At 49.4% G+C, this 15,930-nt stretch overlaps 7 protein-coding genes across 7 annotated transcripts; 2 read left to right on the top strand and 5 right to left on the bottom strand.

Moving 5' to 3' along the window:
• Nucleotides 1-212: 212 nt before the first annotated feature.
• On the top strand, nt 213-1,982 carry N7481_002058 (uncharacterized protein; the record flags this gene model as incomplete). Its single annotated transcript, XM_057261277.1, has 5 exons — nt 213-268; nt 333-445; nt 494-848; nt 912-1,140; nt 1,197-1,982. 5 exons carry the CDS (start codon nt 213-215, stop codon nt 1,980-1,982), a joined length of 1,539 nt encoding a protein of 512 aa, XP_057126209.1.
• A 642-nt stretch (nt 1,983-2,624) lies between these two features.
• On the bottom strand, nt 2,625-3,578 carry N7481_002059 (Bax inhibitor-1 family protein; the record flags this gene model as incomplete). The annotated part of the gene is made up of 3 exons (XM_057261278.1): nt 2,625-3,219; nt 3,301-3,371; nt 3,429-3,578. 3 exons carry the CDS (start codon nt 3,576-3,578, stop codon nt 2,625-2,627), a joined length of 816 nt encoding a protein of 271 aa, XP_057126210.1.
• Nucleotides 3,579-3,895: 317 nt separating this feature from the next.
• N7481_002060 (SPX and EXS domain-containing protein) lies at nt 3,896-7,293 on the bottom strand (the record flags this gene model as incomplete). The annotated part of the gene is given in 9 exon segments (XM_057261279.1): nt 3,896-4,924; nt 4,984-5,073; nt 5,122-5,295; nt 5,360-5,503; nt 5,575-6,639; nt 6,654-6,898; nt 6,927-7,086; nt 7,166-7,220; nt 7,280-7,293. 9 exon segments carry the CDS (start codon nt 7,291-7,293, stop codon nt 3,896-3,898), a joined length of 2,976 nt encoding a protein of 991 aa, XP_057126211.1.
• A 1,206-nt stretch (nt 7,294-8,499) lies between these two features.
• On the bottom strand, nt 8,500-9,143 carry N7481_002061 (DUF3759 domain-containing protein; the record flags this gene model as incomplete). Its single annotated transcript, XM_057261280.1, has 3 exons — nt 8,500-8,741; nt 8,820-8,951; nt 9,128-9,143. The coding sequence occupies 3 exons, from the start codon at nt 9,141-9,143 to the stop codon at nt 8,500-8,502; spliced, it is 390 nt and encodes a 129-aa protein (XP_057126212.1).
• A 1,569-nt stretch (nt 9,144-10,712) lies between these two features.
• N7481_002062 (uncharacterized protein) lies at nt 10,713-10,991 on the bottom strand (the record flags this gene model as incomplete). Its single annotated transcript, XM_057261281.1, has 1 exon — nt 10,713-10,991. One exon carries the CDS (start codon nt 10,989-10,991, stop codon nt 10,713-10,715), a length of 279 nt encoding a protein of 92 aa, XP_057126213.1.
• A 175-nt stretch (nt 10,992-11,166) lies between these two features.
• Nucleotides 11,167-11,957, bottom strand: N7481_002063 (uncharacterized protein; the record flags this gene model as incomplete). The annotated part of the gene is made up of 2 exons (XM_057261282.1): nt 11,167-11,843; nt 11,930-11,957. 2 exons carry the CDS (start codon nt 11,955-11,957, stop codon nt 11,167-11,169), a joined length of 705 nt encoding a protein of 234 aa, XP_057126214.1.
• A 1,278-nt stretch (nt 11,958-13,235) lies between these two features.
• N7481_002064 (glycosyltransferase family 34 protein) lies at nt 13,236-14,109 on the top strand (the record flags this gene model as incomplete). Its single annotated transcript, XM_057261283.1, has 2 exons — nt 13,236-13,351; nt 13,410-14,109. 2 exons carry the CDS (start codon nt 13,236-13,238, stop codon nt 14,107-14,109), a joined length of 816 nt encoding a protein of 271 aa, XP_057126215.1.
• Nucleotides 14,110-15,930: the final 1,821 nt, after the last annotated feature.

Below are 15,930 nucleotides of genomic sequence, written 5' to 3' on the forward strand. Positions count from 1 at the left end.
AGAAAGCCTGCGTGCGGGCCAAGAAAGTCCAAGTCAGGTGCTATCGGCTCCGATAAGACGAGGCCACTTGGACTAATCTTGGAACCCCCCCCCAAGCCCTTTCGTCTCTCTTCCACGCGTGTCACATCTTGGCTCTGCTATTTGTGGTCGCTGGAAGGCCTTGTACCGGGCCAAATCACCACAGAGGTATCAGCGACGACCCTTCTCTAACGATGGAGTCGAACCTGGGGGTTGGCCCTGCTGGGACCTCCCAGAGTGGCCTTCGACGGTATGTCTGAGAGTCTCGGCCTTGCCTTACCTTGCAACGAAATAACCAGATATATGTATTCCAGACGTCCTAATCGAGGAAAACGCGAGACTGGCATCGCTGGCGACGCCAGCTGGTCGAGCAGTGTCATCAATCTCGTCAATACCAGTGAGTGGAAACGGTCGATGTCTGGCGACGGTTTGCATGTTCCCCGGTGTCACTAACAATGCAAATTTACTTCGATAGTTATCGGTGCCGGAGTTCTTGCCATGCCACTGGCCATATCACATATGGGAATTCTCTTGGGAACGTTCGTCATCCTTTGGTCCGGGGTCACAGCGGGCTTTGGTCTCTATCTACAATCGCGATGCGCTCAATACCTCGACCGCGGAAGCGCCTCTTTCTTCGCCCTGTCGCAACTGACATACCCCAATGCTGCTGTTGTATTTGATGCCGCAATTGCCATCAAATGCTTTGGAGTTGGTGTGAGCTATCTCATTATTATCGGCGACCTGATGCCAGGCGTCGTCAACGGCATCGTCGGAGGCGACCCGGCCTTTGACTTCCTCGTGGATCGTCATTTCTGGGTAACCGCCTTCATGTGAGTTACAATTAATAGACCCCATGATCTTATATGTTGCTAATACTAGGTTTCCCTGAATAGGTTGATCGTGATCCCCCTTTCATACCTTCGTCGGCTAGACTCATTGAAATATACGAGTATTGCGGCCTTGGTGTCAATGGCCTATTTGGTCGTCTTGGTCGTCTATCACTTCATCAAGGGCGATACAATGGCGGATCGTGGTCCTGTTCGTGTAATCCATTGGGCAGGTCCGGTCCCAACTTTGAGCAGTTTCCCAGTGATCGTATTTGCATTCACCTGCCATCAGAATGTAGGCTCATCAAATCAATATGTTGTTCTACGCATATCAGCTAATTGAATCTCCAGATGTTCTCAATCCTCAACGAAATCAAGAACAACAGTCATTTCCGCACGACAAGCGTCGTGTTTGCCAGTATTGGTGGCGCGGCGGCCACTTACATTCTCGTCGCCATCACTGGCTACCTCTCTTTTGGAAACAATGTCGCGGGCAACATCGTCGGCATGTATCCACCAGGCATCGCGGCAACAATTGCACGTGCTGCTATCGTGATGCTTGTTGTCTTCTCCTACCCACTCCAGTGTCACCCTTGCCGGGCGTCAGTGGACGCTGTTTTGAAATGGCGCCCGAAATCCGCGCCTCGGTCAACAGAGGGCTCACCACATCGACACCCATTGCTGAGTCCACGCGGTACTCGAACCGTCGAGCCGATGAGTGACTTGCGCTTCTCGGTCATCACCACCACCATTCTTATCCTGAGCTACCTCGTCGCTATGACTGTTTCCTCCTTGGAAGCAGTGCTGGCTTACGTTGGAAGTACCGGAAGCACAAGCATCAGTTTCATCCTGCCAGGTCTTTTCTATTACAAGATCTCTTCACCTGATTCTCCCGCCCATCGCGGCCTTCTGAAGGACGACGAGGCAGCTGACGACCTATCTGATGAAGAGACTCATGACGATGAAGGCGAGGGCTCTCTTACCCAGTCATTGACAGATAGTGGCTTCTTGCCTCGACCTGCTCGCCACTGGCGCAAGACAATCTTGCGCCGTCTCAGCCTGGCCCTTGCTCTCTACGGTGTCGTGGTCATGGTCGTGTGCTTCATCACCAACACATTCTTCATCGCATCCCCTTGAGGGATAATAATTAGTTCGCCCGCTATATGCTGTCATTTAACTTCTTTCCTTTCCTTGCACGCTAAAGAACGTGATGCTTTTCGTCTACGTTTACAGGTCCATAGATTCTCTCTTCTTTCTTTCCCCTCTTCGTTCTTTTTTTTGCATATTTGTTTCATTTCAGCATTCCTTCTTTGTCTGTAAATTTCCTGCGCGGATCCTTTCATTTATATTTCTCGATTTCGAATTACGCAAGGCGCTTGGAGCTTTAATTGACACTTGCTTGATTTGCTTACACCCTTGATCCATTGGCTACTAATACTTGCAAGTTGTGCCTTTTAAAGTAGAATCGAGATAACATGGGGTTGACATAGTGATTAATGGCCTTTGCAAGCATATTAACAAATTATTGAGTTTAGGAGAACTGGAAAAGATAAAATTTCCGGAGCAGAGCAGATATAAACAAAGACAACTTGAAAGAAAAGCCAAATAGACATCATGCTCATGAAACCAGCACCGAGAAGCGCCTAAAACTGCTAGCTATTCAAAGTGGCGTCTCGATCAAACCCACCCGACGATCCAAACTTCAAACCAGGAAATCCTCCAATCCATACCAGGGGCAGGAGACACTGCATGCACATTGGATACTGAGCTTAATTTAGCTTAGTTGTTGTTAGAGCCATTCAGGATACGCAGAATGGACATGAACAAGTTTAGCACATCGAGATACAGCGAGATAGCAGCAGCAATTTCCTCCTCGACATGGTAGTGGCGCATAACCAGCTGGGTATCGACAAGGATGTAACCCGAGAAGATCAGCGCGCCCATGACGCCGTACACGATCTCAAGGGTACTGTTGAAGGGAATGAAGGCCGCGACAAACCCGAACAAAATCATGAACCACAGTGCACCGAAGAGGTACGGCATCCAGTCGGTGAAGTCGTACTTGGTCTGGCAAGCGAAGAGGGTGAGGGCGACGAAGATGCCCAGTGTAAGTACGAGCGCTTGCACGACGACTTGGACTTCGTAGAAAGATGTTGCTACACTGACGGCGTAGGCTTCCAGAAGAGTGAAGCCGGAGAGGAAGAGTAGGTTCGTTGGGTAGGATTTGCGCTTCCAGTATGTTGCCAGCATAAAGCCCAGTGCGCCGAAGACGGAGATTATCATCAGCCAGAAGTTAGACTGGATCCAGGTGCGGTAGGTAGCGTTGAAGAAGGAGATGGAGCTCATGATGGTTGTGAGGAGGATTTGAACGGTGCTGGAGAAGTATATGTTAGCAGATTTCTTTTTTTCCTTCATGATACTAGTTTGTCTTTTTGCTAGGAGGGCGGGGACATACAGAATCGAGTACACCTTGCGGACAAACTGCATCCGAATTTCGATGGTTCCCTCCGCAACAGTGCCGCCGAACTAACGATATATCAGTACTTGTTTCTTAACCACACGATCGTACATCTTATTGCATACCTTGAAGTCATCGGGCAAGTTGTCGTTCTCGCTGCGTGGCTCCGGGTCAGGAACTGCTGTAGCCTGGTAAGATGGAGGTGCTTGAGTGTATTCCTGGTCCTCAAGAGAATCCCGCGTCGGAGCGCGCTCGTATCGCGCGTTAGCAGCCATTATATCGAATTATATCGATCTCCAGCTATCTTGTTCGATGGCAGAAGTTGATGAGAACGTTGAGAGATGCAAGGGTGGGAGGCTGAGGCATCAATGGCGGCGGGTTGGGGAGGCTCCGATGCCATGTGACGTTTAACACGTGACCTGATCTACACCACAAAGCGGGCCCGTGGAGTCGAAGTGGGACTGAGAACTATAAGATTGTACAAAATGGGAGAGCAATGTAGATGTAACAATATGTGCATTTCATCACTAGATGACTGAAGTCTATCTGATAGTTCTAATAGTTTGGTTTCACCTCATTGAATTCATCAACCCTACTCGACGATGCGGCGCATGGTTGGGGACTGCCGTTCAGTAGGCGGTAGTTGTGGTTCATCATGCGCAACATCGGCGACGGATCCAGAATCATCGTCGGTAGTCAATGCGGCATCCTCATCCTCATCAGTGGAGTCGTCTGGAGTGTGGTGTATCTCATGAGACATGCTAGCGTTGGACATGTAAGTCGGGAGCCTACGGCGCTGGAAGTCCTGGGCATGTGCCGAGGCAACAATAGTGCCGACGCGAATGATGCCAGCAGAGGGGCGTCCGTTCCGAGCACGTAGACTGGATGTAGGCCGGGCTCCCTGTTCGATATCTGCTGGCTGAAGGAATGGCGTCGCGACATGCTGCTGTTCTTGCAACTGCACATCGTCCGGCTGAGGGCCGTCCAAACCGGGCGTTGGAATATCCGGAATTTCGTAAGGAAGAGGTACATCCCTTGAAGCTCGGAACAAGAGCACATTCGTACAATGTTCATTCTCCACCCGGAAGATGGACCACACACCACGACGGAAAATTTCGGAGAGTGCAACAACAAAGCTGAGGACTGCTGAGTGCTGAATGTCATGAGACCAAATGGCGTAGACGATCCAGTTGAATCGAATCACGACATCTAGCACCATGGCTGCGTAGTAAACCCAGACTCGTCGGAAGGCAATGACCTCACGCAGGAGTGGGTTCTTGGCGTATGGGTTACCCAGACTCCAATCCATGATCAAATCCCAGACTGAGGTATAAACGGCATTAAGAAGAGCGAAGGTAATGAATGACGCCTGGAATCTCGTATAGCGGTCGATGCGATACATGCTCAGGGTTGCGTAGTACAGAACACTAAAAATATACTTCCCTAAGTTAAGCAGGTGAGGGAAGGCATTCTTGGTATCGGCATATCGACGAATGCACTGGAATGCTCGCCAAACCGCCGGGAGGCAGGTGAAAAATCCCAGCAGTCTAGAGTGGTTGGAGTTGCATTTGGCAGGATTCGTCCAGTATGAGGCGTACAGACAGAAAAACAGTTCAATGTTCTGTGGGGGGGAAATGTCAGCAAAGCTTCGGCAGCAGGTTTGATATCATGTGTACTCACTCCCATCGCATAAGTTTGAGAACAAAACATATCGCCGAGGAAGAAATCACGGAACTCAACAGGATATATCCCAGCAAGCAAAAGTCGCCACTGTCCTAGTTAACTCGTAATTCATTGTGCGCAGTTGGGGTAACTCACATTTGAAAAGGCAAACCACTTGCGGCTGCGGTGATACAACACGCGAGCGGGCAGGAAAACGATAAAGACAGACAGTCCGATAAGTACAACCGGCCAGTATATGTACATGGAATTCATCCATGAAAAATTAAGCCACATGAAAAGACCCATGAGGAACATAAAAAACGAAGGAATCTAGAGATTGTCAGTAAAAGCATGCCCATGAAAGCGAGTTCACCGTCACTATGCTTCGCCATACCTCTAACAATTGGCGCCACTCTAAGGTGTGCCTGGTATCATATTCAAAAACAAATGCATAGTTAATCTTCGACTTTGTCCATATCATGCAGTCCAGACAAAATAGCAGGACGTGAAAAACAATGAGGAAATAGCCCCCGTATATCTGTATCAGGTTAGGCACATGTGACACCGCCGCGAGCGGGGGGTTGGAGGGGGACGCAAGGGAGTACGAACCTGCAATAAATAACTCGTCCGAACCTTTTCGGACACCTCAGAAGAACCGAGACGATCGGACGCATACACCAGTCCCTGGATCGCGAAGAGTGTGCCGGCCATCAGCAGAAGACCAGAGCGGAATGTACTCTGCGAGTAATCGCCCGACTTCTTCATCTTCTGTCGAAGCTTCGAAACCGCCACTTTACGGTTACCACGTTCGAAATACCGGGCGTATAAATCTTCCACGGCCACCATCAGACTCTCGATGACTTCGCTCTGTACAAAAGTCGCTTTGTTAACTCGTTCCGACATGTATCGGAGTGGTGGTCGAGCATTCACGGCTTTGTCGTATTTTTTGTTGATCTTACGGAAGGCCGTTCGGTTCAGATAAGCGTAGCCCTTCAAAAGTTCGATTCCACGATAGAATTCCTGAAGGGCATGTTTCAGCTTCCTTTTAGCAGACCGGTACGACACATCGTTTGGCGGATCCTGCCGCCGCATGAAATCCCTTCTGTTCTGGATGAACTCCCGGTCTCGGGCATTAATGTTTGGCGTTGCCATTTGCGCCAGTGCCTGGGAGTTTTTCCCAAAACGAGACTTCCCGGTGAGTGTGTCTTTCAACCGGGCCCCGTTGAGCTTTCCAAACCCATTCATTCGATGCTCCTCCGAGTCACCCCTTTTCGCTGTCTTCTTGGCGGCCAAAACTTCCTGCATTCGTTGATCTCTCATAACGTGCAGTTGCCGACGGAGAACCTTGAGTCGATCAGTAGCCTCTTGTTCCTTCAGCAGATAAAACGAGTCGATTTTCTGGAGCTCGCCATCCAGGAATGCATGAAATTCGTCCTGTCGTCTTTCAACCTCAACAGCTGGGTCCAGCGCCGCTCTTTTACCAAGAGTTTCAACTTCGGCATGAGACAGAACACGCCGGAGCAGCTGCGAAGTCCGTTTAACCGAGCTGGTTTTAGTAAGGGCCCCGCCATCGGGACTCTGGGCGGTTGGTTGTCGAGCGAGCGGGGGGGATCTGATCAGGCGAGCCGTCGTTATCGAGAAGGGGAGGTGGAGCATCGAAGGTAGCACGGCGCGCTATTACCGGAGACGGAGTCTTGATGTCCCGACGGGGTGGCCTGGGGGGGTATAAAATCCTCTTCTGGGTCAAGCGCAGGGTCGGGCAGCTCAAACGATCCTGATTCCGATGCGGGTGCGACTTGGGGTGGGGTGGCGAGAATGCTTCCATAGCTGCCAACGGCGTCTGAAAATCGAGATCCTGGGGTCCTCAGTGGCTGTCGTTCACTCCTTGGAATTGATTTTGGGCGCGAACCTTGGGGGGGCTGTCCTAGGGGTCCTATTGGGGTTGGAAGGGCTGTTCAAACTTGTTGTCGCATCGATATCTTTGTCGGAGGCAGAGGGGGCTAACGAATCCGTTGCGGCATGGGAAGAAGGAGGGGCGGGTTGCCGAAATGATGGGGTACGAGGGCTCCGATGGGATTTTTGAAGAGCACGAGTGATGGCCTTGATCTTCTTTTTACCGCCCTATAGTGATGCGATTGTTAGCGCAAGCGGCGCTTCCCCGTGAGGGATCACCCCGATGAGCATCATGACCATGACATACCTTATAGTCGAGATACTTTGCCCGCCACTCAGGAACCAAGTCCTGCTCCAGCTCTCTGTGTGGATGAATCAGCCACTGGAATGCCCAGCATCACGAGGGAAGGAAAGAACCAACTTGGCGAATTTCATCTTGACTAGCGAATTGCCGTCATGGCAGGACTCTCTCTCAACGGGTTCGATAGATGACGAGGATGTTGAAAGGGAGGAATGGAAAGGCTAAACCCTGACAGGAGGGGAAGTTAAGCAGGTTTGATTCCCAGAAACTTTCCAAGGTCAGGCGTGATTAGCCCGCGTTAAGAACGGTGGAGGTGTGTGCCCAGCCTTGGGAGCGCAACGGCGTGAAGATAAGCGGAAAGTAAGCGGAAGAGGTCGAATGGAAGAAATACCCTAGACCTCTCCACATTCAAAACAAGGTGTGCGTGGTCAAGAACTGCAGAACAGAAGTTCACTTTGTCGGGATCTGCCAGTGGCTCAGGAAACGCCATCCCGTTCGGAAAAATAAAATCAAAAAGGGTATTTTAGGATTTGCGACAATCACCGAGCCCTATCGCGGCACGTGCGGAGAAAATGAGCTCATCTGGGCTGATTGAAGTCCTGAACTTTAAGGCATCAAGAGATTTCATTGGTTACAGATCATCTCTGATTGGTCCCCCGGTCCACCGGTTCCGGATTCCGATGGGCCTGTGGAATCTAGAATGGGCAATTAACTTGCACCTGCAACAGTTTCTCTCATGTTGTACAGCGGTGCCTTACGCGAAGAACAATTAACCAAGGATCAGCAATAAACGACAGAAAAACAATCAAAGACCGCCACTATTAATCAAATGCATCCACTTCAAAATTGCAAATAATCGATCCATCTTCTCGAAACTATCGAGGATCTACATTTGGCTTGGAATGCGGTGTACATCTCTGGAATGCTCTCGGCGTGTTCTCATGGCAATCACTGGCTAGAAGATATCTGACCCTGCAACCCTGAACGCCCCAGTCAGACTGCAAGAGAAATTGCATACGTATTCCCTGAGGACCCGACCCTACTCGTCCCGAAGATCGTGCAGAAGCTGGTGCATCCACACGAGGAACCCGCATACGACACAGCTATAATACAACAAAATAGGACACCGGTCTACGAAAACAAACGGGTACTGAATAGTACTAGTATGTATGTACGGATACTTTTTGGTAATTCATTTCATTTCATTGCTCGATCCACTTTCCCGCCTCTGTACATATAACTCGGCGTACTCGTGGCCGGAAGATATCTCATCATAAATAAAAGGTATGTTCGTCATGCTGTCGAGGAAAATCTTCAAGTTCCAACTTGAAGGTTCCCATTTACCAGCGGCGCTCCTGCTCAAAGCGGGGATGGCGAGGGTAACGGGAGGGGTCATACTCCTCAGCGCGGTGGTCGCGTTCGTAGTGCTCCTCGTACATGTGGTGGGCGTTCTTCTTGGCATGCTCGCGGGCCTTGATCTTGTCAACCTCATCCATGCCCTTGCTCTCGGCAAGCTTGTCGACCTCGGCGCCGACAAGGCCCATCAGGGCCTCCTTGGCGAAAGCGTGCTTGACGGTCTTGCCTATAAGGAGAAAATAAGATTAGAATGATATTTCCTCGATGTATTCTTGTGTTCGTGGGTTGCATCGCTATCACTTACCCTCCTTGCGCTGGTGGTCCTCATAGGCCTTCATTCCGGCAAAGGAAGCGGCACCGGCAATGAGCTCGTGAGAGAACTTGCCCTCGTGCTTCTCGCCGCCGTACACCTTGCGGTGAGCGTCGTCAGATTCGCCTGAAGAGATACTCGTCAGCCCGGTTCATTTGTAAATTTGTCCCCGTGTCCAGAAGGTTGTAATTTGCCTAGGCATGCATAGGGCTATGCATAATGCAAGGACGTCCCTGATGGGTGTACCGGTATCTATGCAACATAGACAGGTGTGTAAAGGGAAACACGAAGGGAAACCTTACCCCAGCCGAAAGCCATTGTGATTATATGAAGAGTGGTTGAAAGGGTTTCTTGAAGATAGAGTGTGATGGGAGATAGAAGACTTCACTTTGGAGGGGAGGAGGGGAGGCTCTTATACCCCAAAACACAGCTCTACAGAATACTCCAGAAAGGCTACGTATTCAGCTCAGGATATTCAGGAACTTTCCCTTTTTCTCCGTCTCAGCACGCGCTGACCCACTCCATCGGCGACTGGAGAGTACTATGGCGGTTTCCTAGCAGTGTGAGTACTAATCTTAGGATGAGTCGCCAGGGAGATGGAGAAGAACCCCTCCATGATACGGCTGGACCACGGATCTGACTGACCATAAGCCCCTCAATGGGCCCGGTGGAGTGCGCAGATCGTGCCGACCTCACGGCAGCGGTTGGGGGTCTGGGGCGCTGGGAGGAGGGCAATGGGGAAGCTGATCCAGTAAAATTATAGACGGCGGTGCATGCTAACCGACCACGTCGTATGAGGATCAGATCGGAGGGTCAATTGCGAGCGCCAAGACACTTGCTGGGGACCATGAGGGGAATTCTTTTCACAATCCCCGACTCGTAGCGGCAAGAGAAATTGTAGGGGCCTAGAGGAACCTCGATGCACATATTGGAGGTATACGCCAACGCCTGCCTTTCTACAGAGTACTCGATATGTACCCTGATGGCCATCAACAACAAAACAAACATGACCTCTCTGCCATATCAGAGCAGTATCCTCCGCCGTCTATTTCCGCCGAGTGGACCAAAGTGACCTCACACCCATCTGGAACCAAAACGATACATCGTCCCAAAGTGAATGAGTACGCGTCCCACAAGGCCCAATAAATCGCCGATCGGAATGACAATGACCCAGCGGGGCCTTCTCAGCCCTACTCCATCGGCACCAGGGCAAATCGCATGCACGAATTCCGCAGGCCTAGCCATATCGGCACTAGTGATACAGACTCGTACTTCGGGATACACGGTACGAAATGGAGCGTCGAGGGGTGGGTGCTGTCGGAGGCCGGCGTTGCCGGGCCAAGCTTCGCTTGTCCGAGGCTTGTCCGCGCCCTATGAGGCCAGCTGTACTCAGATGGTTCTTGGCATTCAAAGCCACGTAAGTGGCGGTGAAGAGCTGGCTAGTGCAGGGACTGAGTATTCATTGTGTAAGAAGTCTACAAGGACAAAGTACGGAGCACGATGGGAAATCACGGTGGAACCATCGAAACTCAAGGGTCCGAGTCGGCTAAATCTTTCTTCCCACTGCAATATTCATATGTACTAGTATAGTATTACCGGAAATCGGTATCACCCCCTACACTCTTTCTTTGTTCCCCGAACCCTGAATGCCAAGATACACAAGACCTTATTAGGTAAGAAATAAAAATAGGAATCTTCCGGTTTTTCACGAATATAGATACTTACGGAGGTAAGTTACATACCATACGCTCATGTTTGTATGCAAGAACGAGTATATTGCTGGAACCTTCCGGGAGGATGCAAACAGCAGCGGTGGATCTTGCGGATCTGACCACCATAGCACATTGGTGCCTGAGGCGCCACACCTGCTTGTTAACTCGCGACTCTTCAGCAACTGGTTGGGTTCATTGTGGAATGCAGCGAAAGCTCTAGTGACTTGGTTTGTGCAGAGCCACGCGGCGGTAATTCCACCCAGTTTTTTTCTATTACTTCAACTCCAGGAAGTTTGGCAAGTTCCTTTGTCGCTGGATTGGCGGAGCAGCGAGTGAGAACAATAATGCGGTGACCGGACAAAGTGCGGCTTGATTGGAGCAACTTTGGCAAGGTTTGAGTGACGGCTCGACCGGTATTGCCAGTAGCGCCAACGATTAAGATGGAAGGAGACATGGTTGTGAATTCTAGAAAGAAAGAAATAGTTCCTGGGCCAAAGATTGGGGGAGGGGAGGGTTGCAAACTTATAGTCTTCAAAATTTTCTTCTCATTGTGGTTTGTAAACGGCGGACCAGTGAATGCTTTATATACAGTATAGTGTATCTCCAAGACGATCGTTGACTGATCATTCTCATTCCTGAAAATAAGACTCCATGGGCTCGCTTATATTTAGCACTATGCTAGCAAAGTTTTGCTGAAGAAGTCCTTGCACCCTGGGGAGGAAGTACTGTGTGATCGAACTCTCAACAACGGGCGGCAGCAAATCCTTGTAAATCCAATAGTGCCGCACAAACTCCCCAGTGCAATTTAATTTAGCCATCTCAGGGTATCCATTCGCCTCTGCGCATGAAAGAGTCTTGATCTCTCCTTCCAGGGAAGAGTCATACCGAAGATAATTTCCAAAGGCGGCTTGTTCATGCGACCATTGTTGACTCCATTTGGAGCACTCGGGATATCGCACGTCAGTAGGGCATGATTCCCACGCTTCGAAAAGCTTCTGCGTCCTCCTGTCCTTCTGTCCAATCATAAAGCCAGTGTTGAGGAGGGTTTTCCCTTTCGCGTCCCGATTTTGCGGTTCGTCTGGGTCGAGGGCCAAGGCGAGAAGCGTATCCGGCGTTATGTCCCAGTAGTTAAAAAGCCATTCCATGGGAAGGTGCGGACGGCGAATTATGGCGTCTGCATCCAGAAAAACGACAAATTCGTAGTGCTTTAAGGCTTCCTTCATCGCCGTTACCTTACTCCACGTGCCATAAAGACCCGTAGGGCAAGAAGGCTGAACGAGCTTGTAATCATAGCCATGGATTGTAGCTACATACAATGGTCAGCATCGGTTTGGTAATGAAAAAAATAAATAAACAAAAGGTACTGACCATACATGTAATGACTGAGCCTACCAAATGTGTTGGGAGGAGCGCTTGTCATATTCAGTCGGGTCGCATTTAAAAGTTCACCTGGTCCATTGAGTGGGCGGGTGTCAACATCCAGAATTAGGATTTTCTCTCTCAGCGACCTCGTAAACCTCGGCATTCGTGGTAATGAGTAGACTTTTCCATTCTCGTCATCGAATTCTAGAGCGTTTATTGGGTGTATGTAGGGTCTGTAAAGGTTTTGGATAAATGAGAGCCCATTATCGATCTGCAGCGCTGAGTATTGCCTGCAAATCGGTCAGTTTTTCAGCAATGAAGTTTGCGCAACATAACGAAGGAAGTAACGCACTGCGAGTTATTTCTGACTGAGAGATTTCCTCTGTCCAAAAAAAAGTAAAATAGACTGCATAGTGACACGGCCACCGCTAGCAGTGAAATGAATAGTCGCGGTACCATGGTCAGTCAGTGTTGAAGCAAGGGAATTGTTTAAGGTTGATGGAGATCCGTGGACGCTGCGTGCTTAAGAGTGACCAGCCCATATCTAAGGGCTTGTTTTGAACAGGTAGGCGAATTGCTACTCTCTCGTGGTATTTACGCAAGCGGACCGGTAGAAGGGAGCGGAGACACTAGGCGGATCGCCGCTGTTGCTGATTCTAGGGGCTGCCCATTTTTGTAGAATATCCCTAGTTTCCGTTCTCGGCGGACTCCCTTCCACTCCTGCAAACCCTAAACCCTATTTTTCTATACTAAACACCCAGAGAAAGCTCATTGGATTCTTAAATCGAGACACCTTAAGAGCAAGAATTGATTTATAGCGATCTTTCATCGTGTATACTATTTAAATCTCCTAAAAAATCCAAGAATTTATGTTTTTGAACAATTCCGAGTACGTTTTAGGGCTATGATTCCTTCCGGATGCGGAAAGATTGTCACCTTTAAAATTCACTAAACGGCTAAAATGGCAAGTGACACTGTTAATCGGGCTGTTGATAGTTATAAGGAGAAGTTACATCACTTTTGCGACTTGGATTCCAATTTATCGTCAAAAACTGCCATTTGGGTGGCAACGCCCACTATGACTTCCATCTCAAGGGCCTTCAACACACGGCTTCTCCGAAATTTGCTGATTCTCCTAGCCATCTTATGTTGTTCCTGGCAGGTTGCTCGAGGTTATTGTTCAATCCATTCAAGCACTTATGCTTCTTCTCTTCCTGTCCCGCATTTCACAACACCAAGGATCCTGAAAGTTTCTATGCTTTACGGAGAATCGAATCACGTGTACGAAAGAGCACTTCAGAGCCACGAACGTCACGGAAACAAATGGGGGTATCCCATGGATGTTTTACGACAGGATATCTCAGTCGGATTTTGGAACAAACCAAGCTACCTTATCTCTTCGGTCATTCGTGAGCTTGCAAAGCCTCCAGGGCAAAGAGCGGAATGGTTGATGTGAGTCTCCTCCTAGAATCCGTGACGGCTTTTGAACTTTAGCCACTGACCTCGACAGGTGGGTGGATGCAGATTCGATCATTTTGAATGGGCAGGTCCCCATGGAGATCTTCCTACCTCCGGCTGACTTGCGAGATGTTCATTTGGTTGTAACTAAGGATCAGAATGGCTTGAACACTGGGATCATGTTCCTACAAGTCCACCCATGGACCGTCACCTTTCTTTCCGAGACCATGGGATATCCATTATATCTTCCTAAAGAGGACCTTGGTCGGTCGGCAGACCAAGAGGGCATGAGGCGTGTGCTTAATAAAACAACGGGTGGTCCGAATGGCCAAGGCTACGCTGACGGTGTAGTCTATCTTCCACGGCCATGGATCAACACGTATGAGTGGAGCCACGCATATGAAGGCAAAAAGGGTGATCTCCTTGTTCATTTTCCCGGTTTGGAGGAGCAGCGATGGCCACATATGGCCAAATGGCTGGATATCGTTGAAAGGACCCCACAACAATGGGAGGTTCCACTTGAAGAGACGGATTACCCAAACAAAACTTCCACATTCTGGAGCAATGTGCGAGATGCGAAGCAGAGCATCAAAAAAGCAGAGAATATTCTCAACTCTGACAGCTCTGAGAATACTGAGGATCTTAAAGGGGCAATGAAGGAGCTCAAGGAGGCATTACGGGAAAAAACAGATGATCCAGAGATCTTTCAGCAACATCTCAATAGCCTCAAGCAGCTAATCGGGGAGATATAGGACCAATCAGTCGTTACAAATAAGAGAGGGTATTTAGTGTTAAAAGAACTCATTCTCAGCTTCACTCTCATAGGTCCTCAAATTCTAGTTGTAATTTATGATCAGAAAAATTTACAAAGCCAACTTGTACATCAGTTCGAGGATTGTCACGCGATGATTCATGGATTATCACTGTAACGAAGAGTAGGTAGCTGCCTATCGCTGCCCGGCAGCATCCGCTCCGCAAACTGTGAGGATCTTAGAATGGTGGGATGCCGACGGGAGACCGGGTCACTCTGCATCTAGATACCTGGAGCAGGCTTGGTCTTTCGGGTTTGTGTTGGGACTTGTTTTGTGTCTCAAGTTCAAAATGATAATCGCGGGAAAGGGCTAAGCCTAGAGCTTGATGCAGGCGTACGATCGTAATATCCTGGATTGGGGTCATATTGCGAGTTTTGACCTATAGGTATGAGCCCATCTGGTTGAAAATCACTTCCACCAGCTTACGGCTAAGAGGCATTTTCGACAAATGTCGCTAGGCTTTCATTGACAAGAATTTCAGTGATGTTCTTGAGACGTTCAACGTCATGCCAACATCTCTGAAGAAAAGCCCGGATTTCATATTCCCATCGCAGCAGCTCCACAGCACCAGGCGACGACGGCCTCCCGACGCTTGCGTGAAACGCCTGTGGAAGTACATTGAAAAATTCATCATCCTGATCAAGGAACCGGGCTTATCTACTAACGCATCTACGCACAGGGCACTGTTGGTTAGCTGCGTACGCGAAGGCCTTTTGCCTCCGAGACGACGACTTATGCGTCTGTGGCTATCGAGAACGCGTAGCACATGTCCTTTTGGACTGTCCTAATCTGAGTATATTGCGACGGCAGCTACGGCGGAGGGTAGATGAGGCATTCAATAGCGTGGCGGTTCTGTTGGGAGGTTGCAGGACAGGCGAGAGCAGTAATATCAACTACGCCTCCCGAGCCAAGACAGTGAATGCTGCGTTGGACTTTGCGGAGGCGTCACAACGATTTCGAAGTCGGGCGCCAAGCGGGCAGCCTAATAACGGAGACGGCAACTAGGCCACGAGAGGCCTCGACGAGGCTCTAAGTTCGTTCAGGAAATGGTATACTCAACTTGTACGTACACGGATTTATATAGTCGTTGTAAGCTGCATATTGCCCAAAGCGAAGGGTCAGCCTAAATGAAACCTTCCATCCATCCATCCTACCGCATACTGAGCGGAAGTTTGTTCTTACAAGTAACAAACATTTTCCCCGCTAATATGATAATCCGTTAAGTTACGGTACATCCCAAAGACAAATGAAGCTGACATAGCCTCTCCGAAAGTCGCTTAGTGTGACTTAGTATTTAGGGTTCGGAGAACAATGAAAGAGTGCGGAGGGGGACACCGATTACCGGAAACACTGTATGGAGATATAAATATAACAACAAATAAGATACTACTAATTCAAGTCCAGAGTGGTTCATTACGTATCGCAGCGCCCCAGTGTGGCGTCGCCAGCCACTAGCCACATATCCATTCGTTTAGTGAATTGCAGTTGCAGTGTGCATACGAGTAGTCCAGGGTAAGATCGTTGGATCTGTGACAGCCCTTGGGAAGAAAGAGACAGGGGCATGTGTTACCAGAATCATCCAACTTGAGTCGGGTGTGATCTGCAGATGCCGGGATTGTAGCCCTACGGAATGATAGACCCTTGATCGTCCTTCACTGTCACCTATGACGGCAGTCCTTGTACTTCGAGCTGTTAAAAAAAAAACAATCATCGATCATTGATCCCTCTGACCTCATTGGAATACCTCAGAAGATGGGTGAA

Source organism: Penicillium waksmanii (assembly GCF_028829765.1).
Source record: "Penicillium waksmanii strain IBT 27052 chromosome Unknown utg000002l:1.0-3326099.0:1.0-3328782.0, whole genome shotgun sequence".
Classification (NCBI taxonomy): domain Eukaryota; kingdom Fungi; phylum Ascomycota; class Eurotiomycetes; order Eurotiales; family Aspergillaceae; genus Penicillium; species Penicillium waksmanii.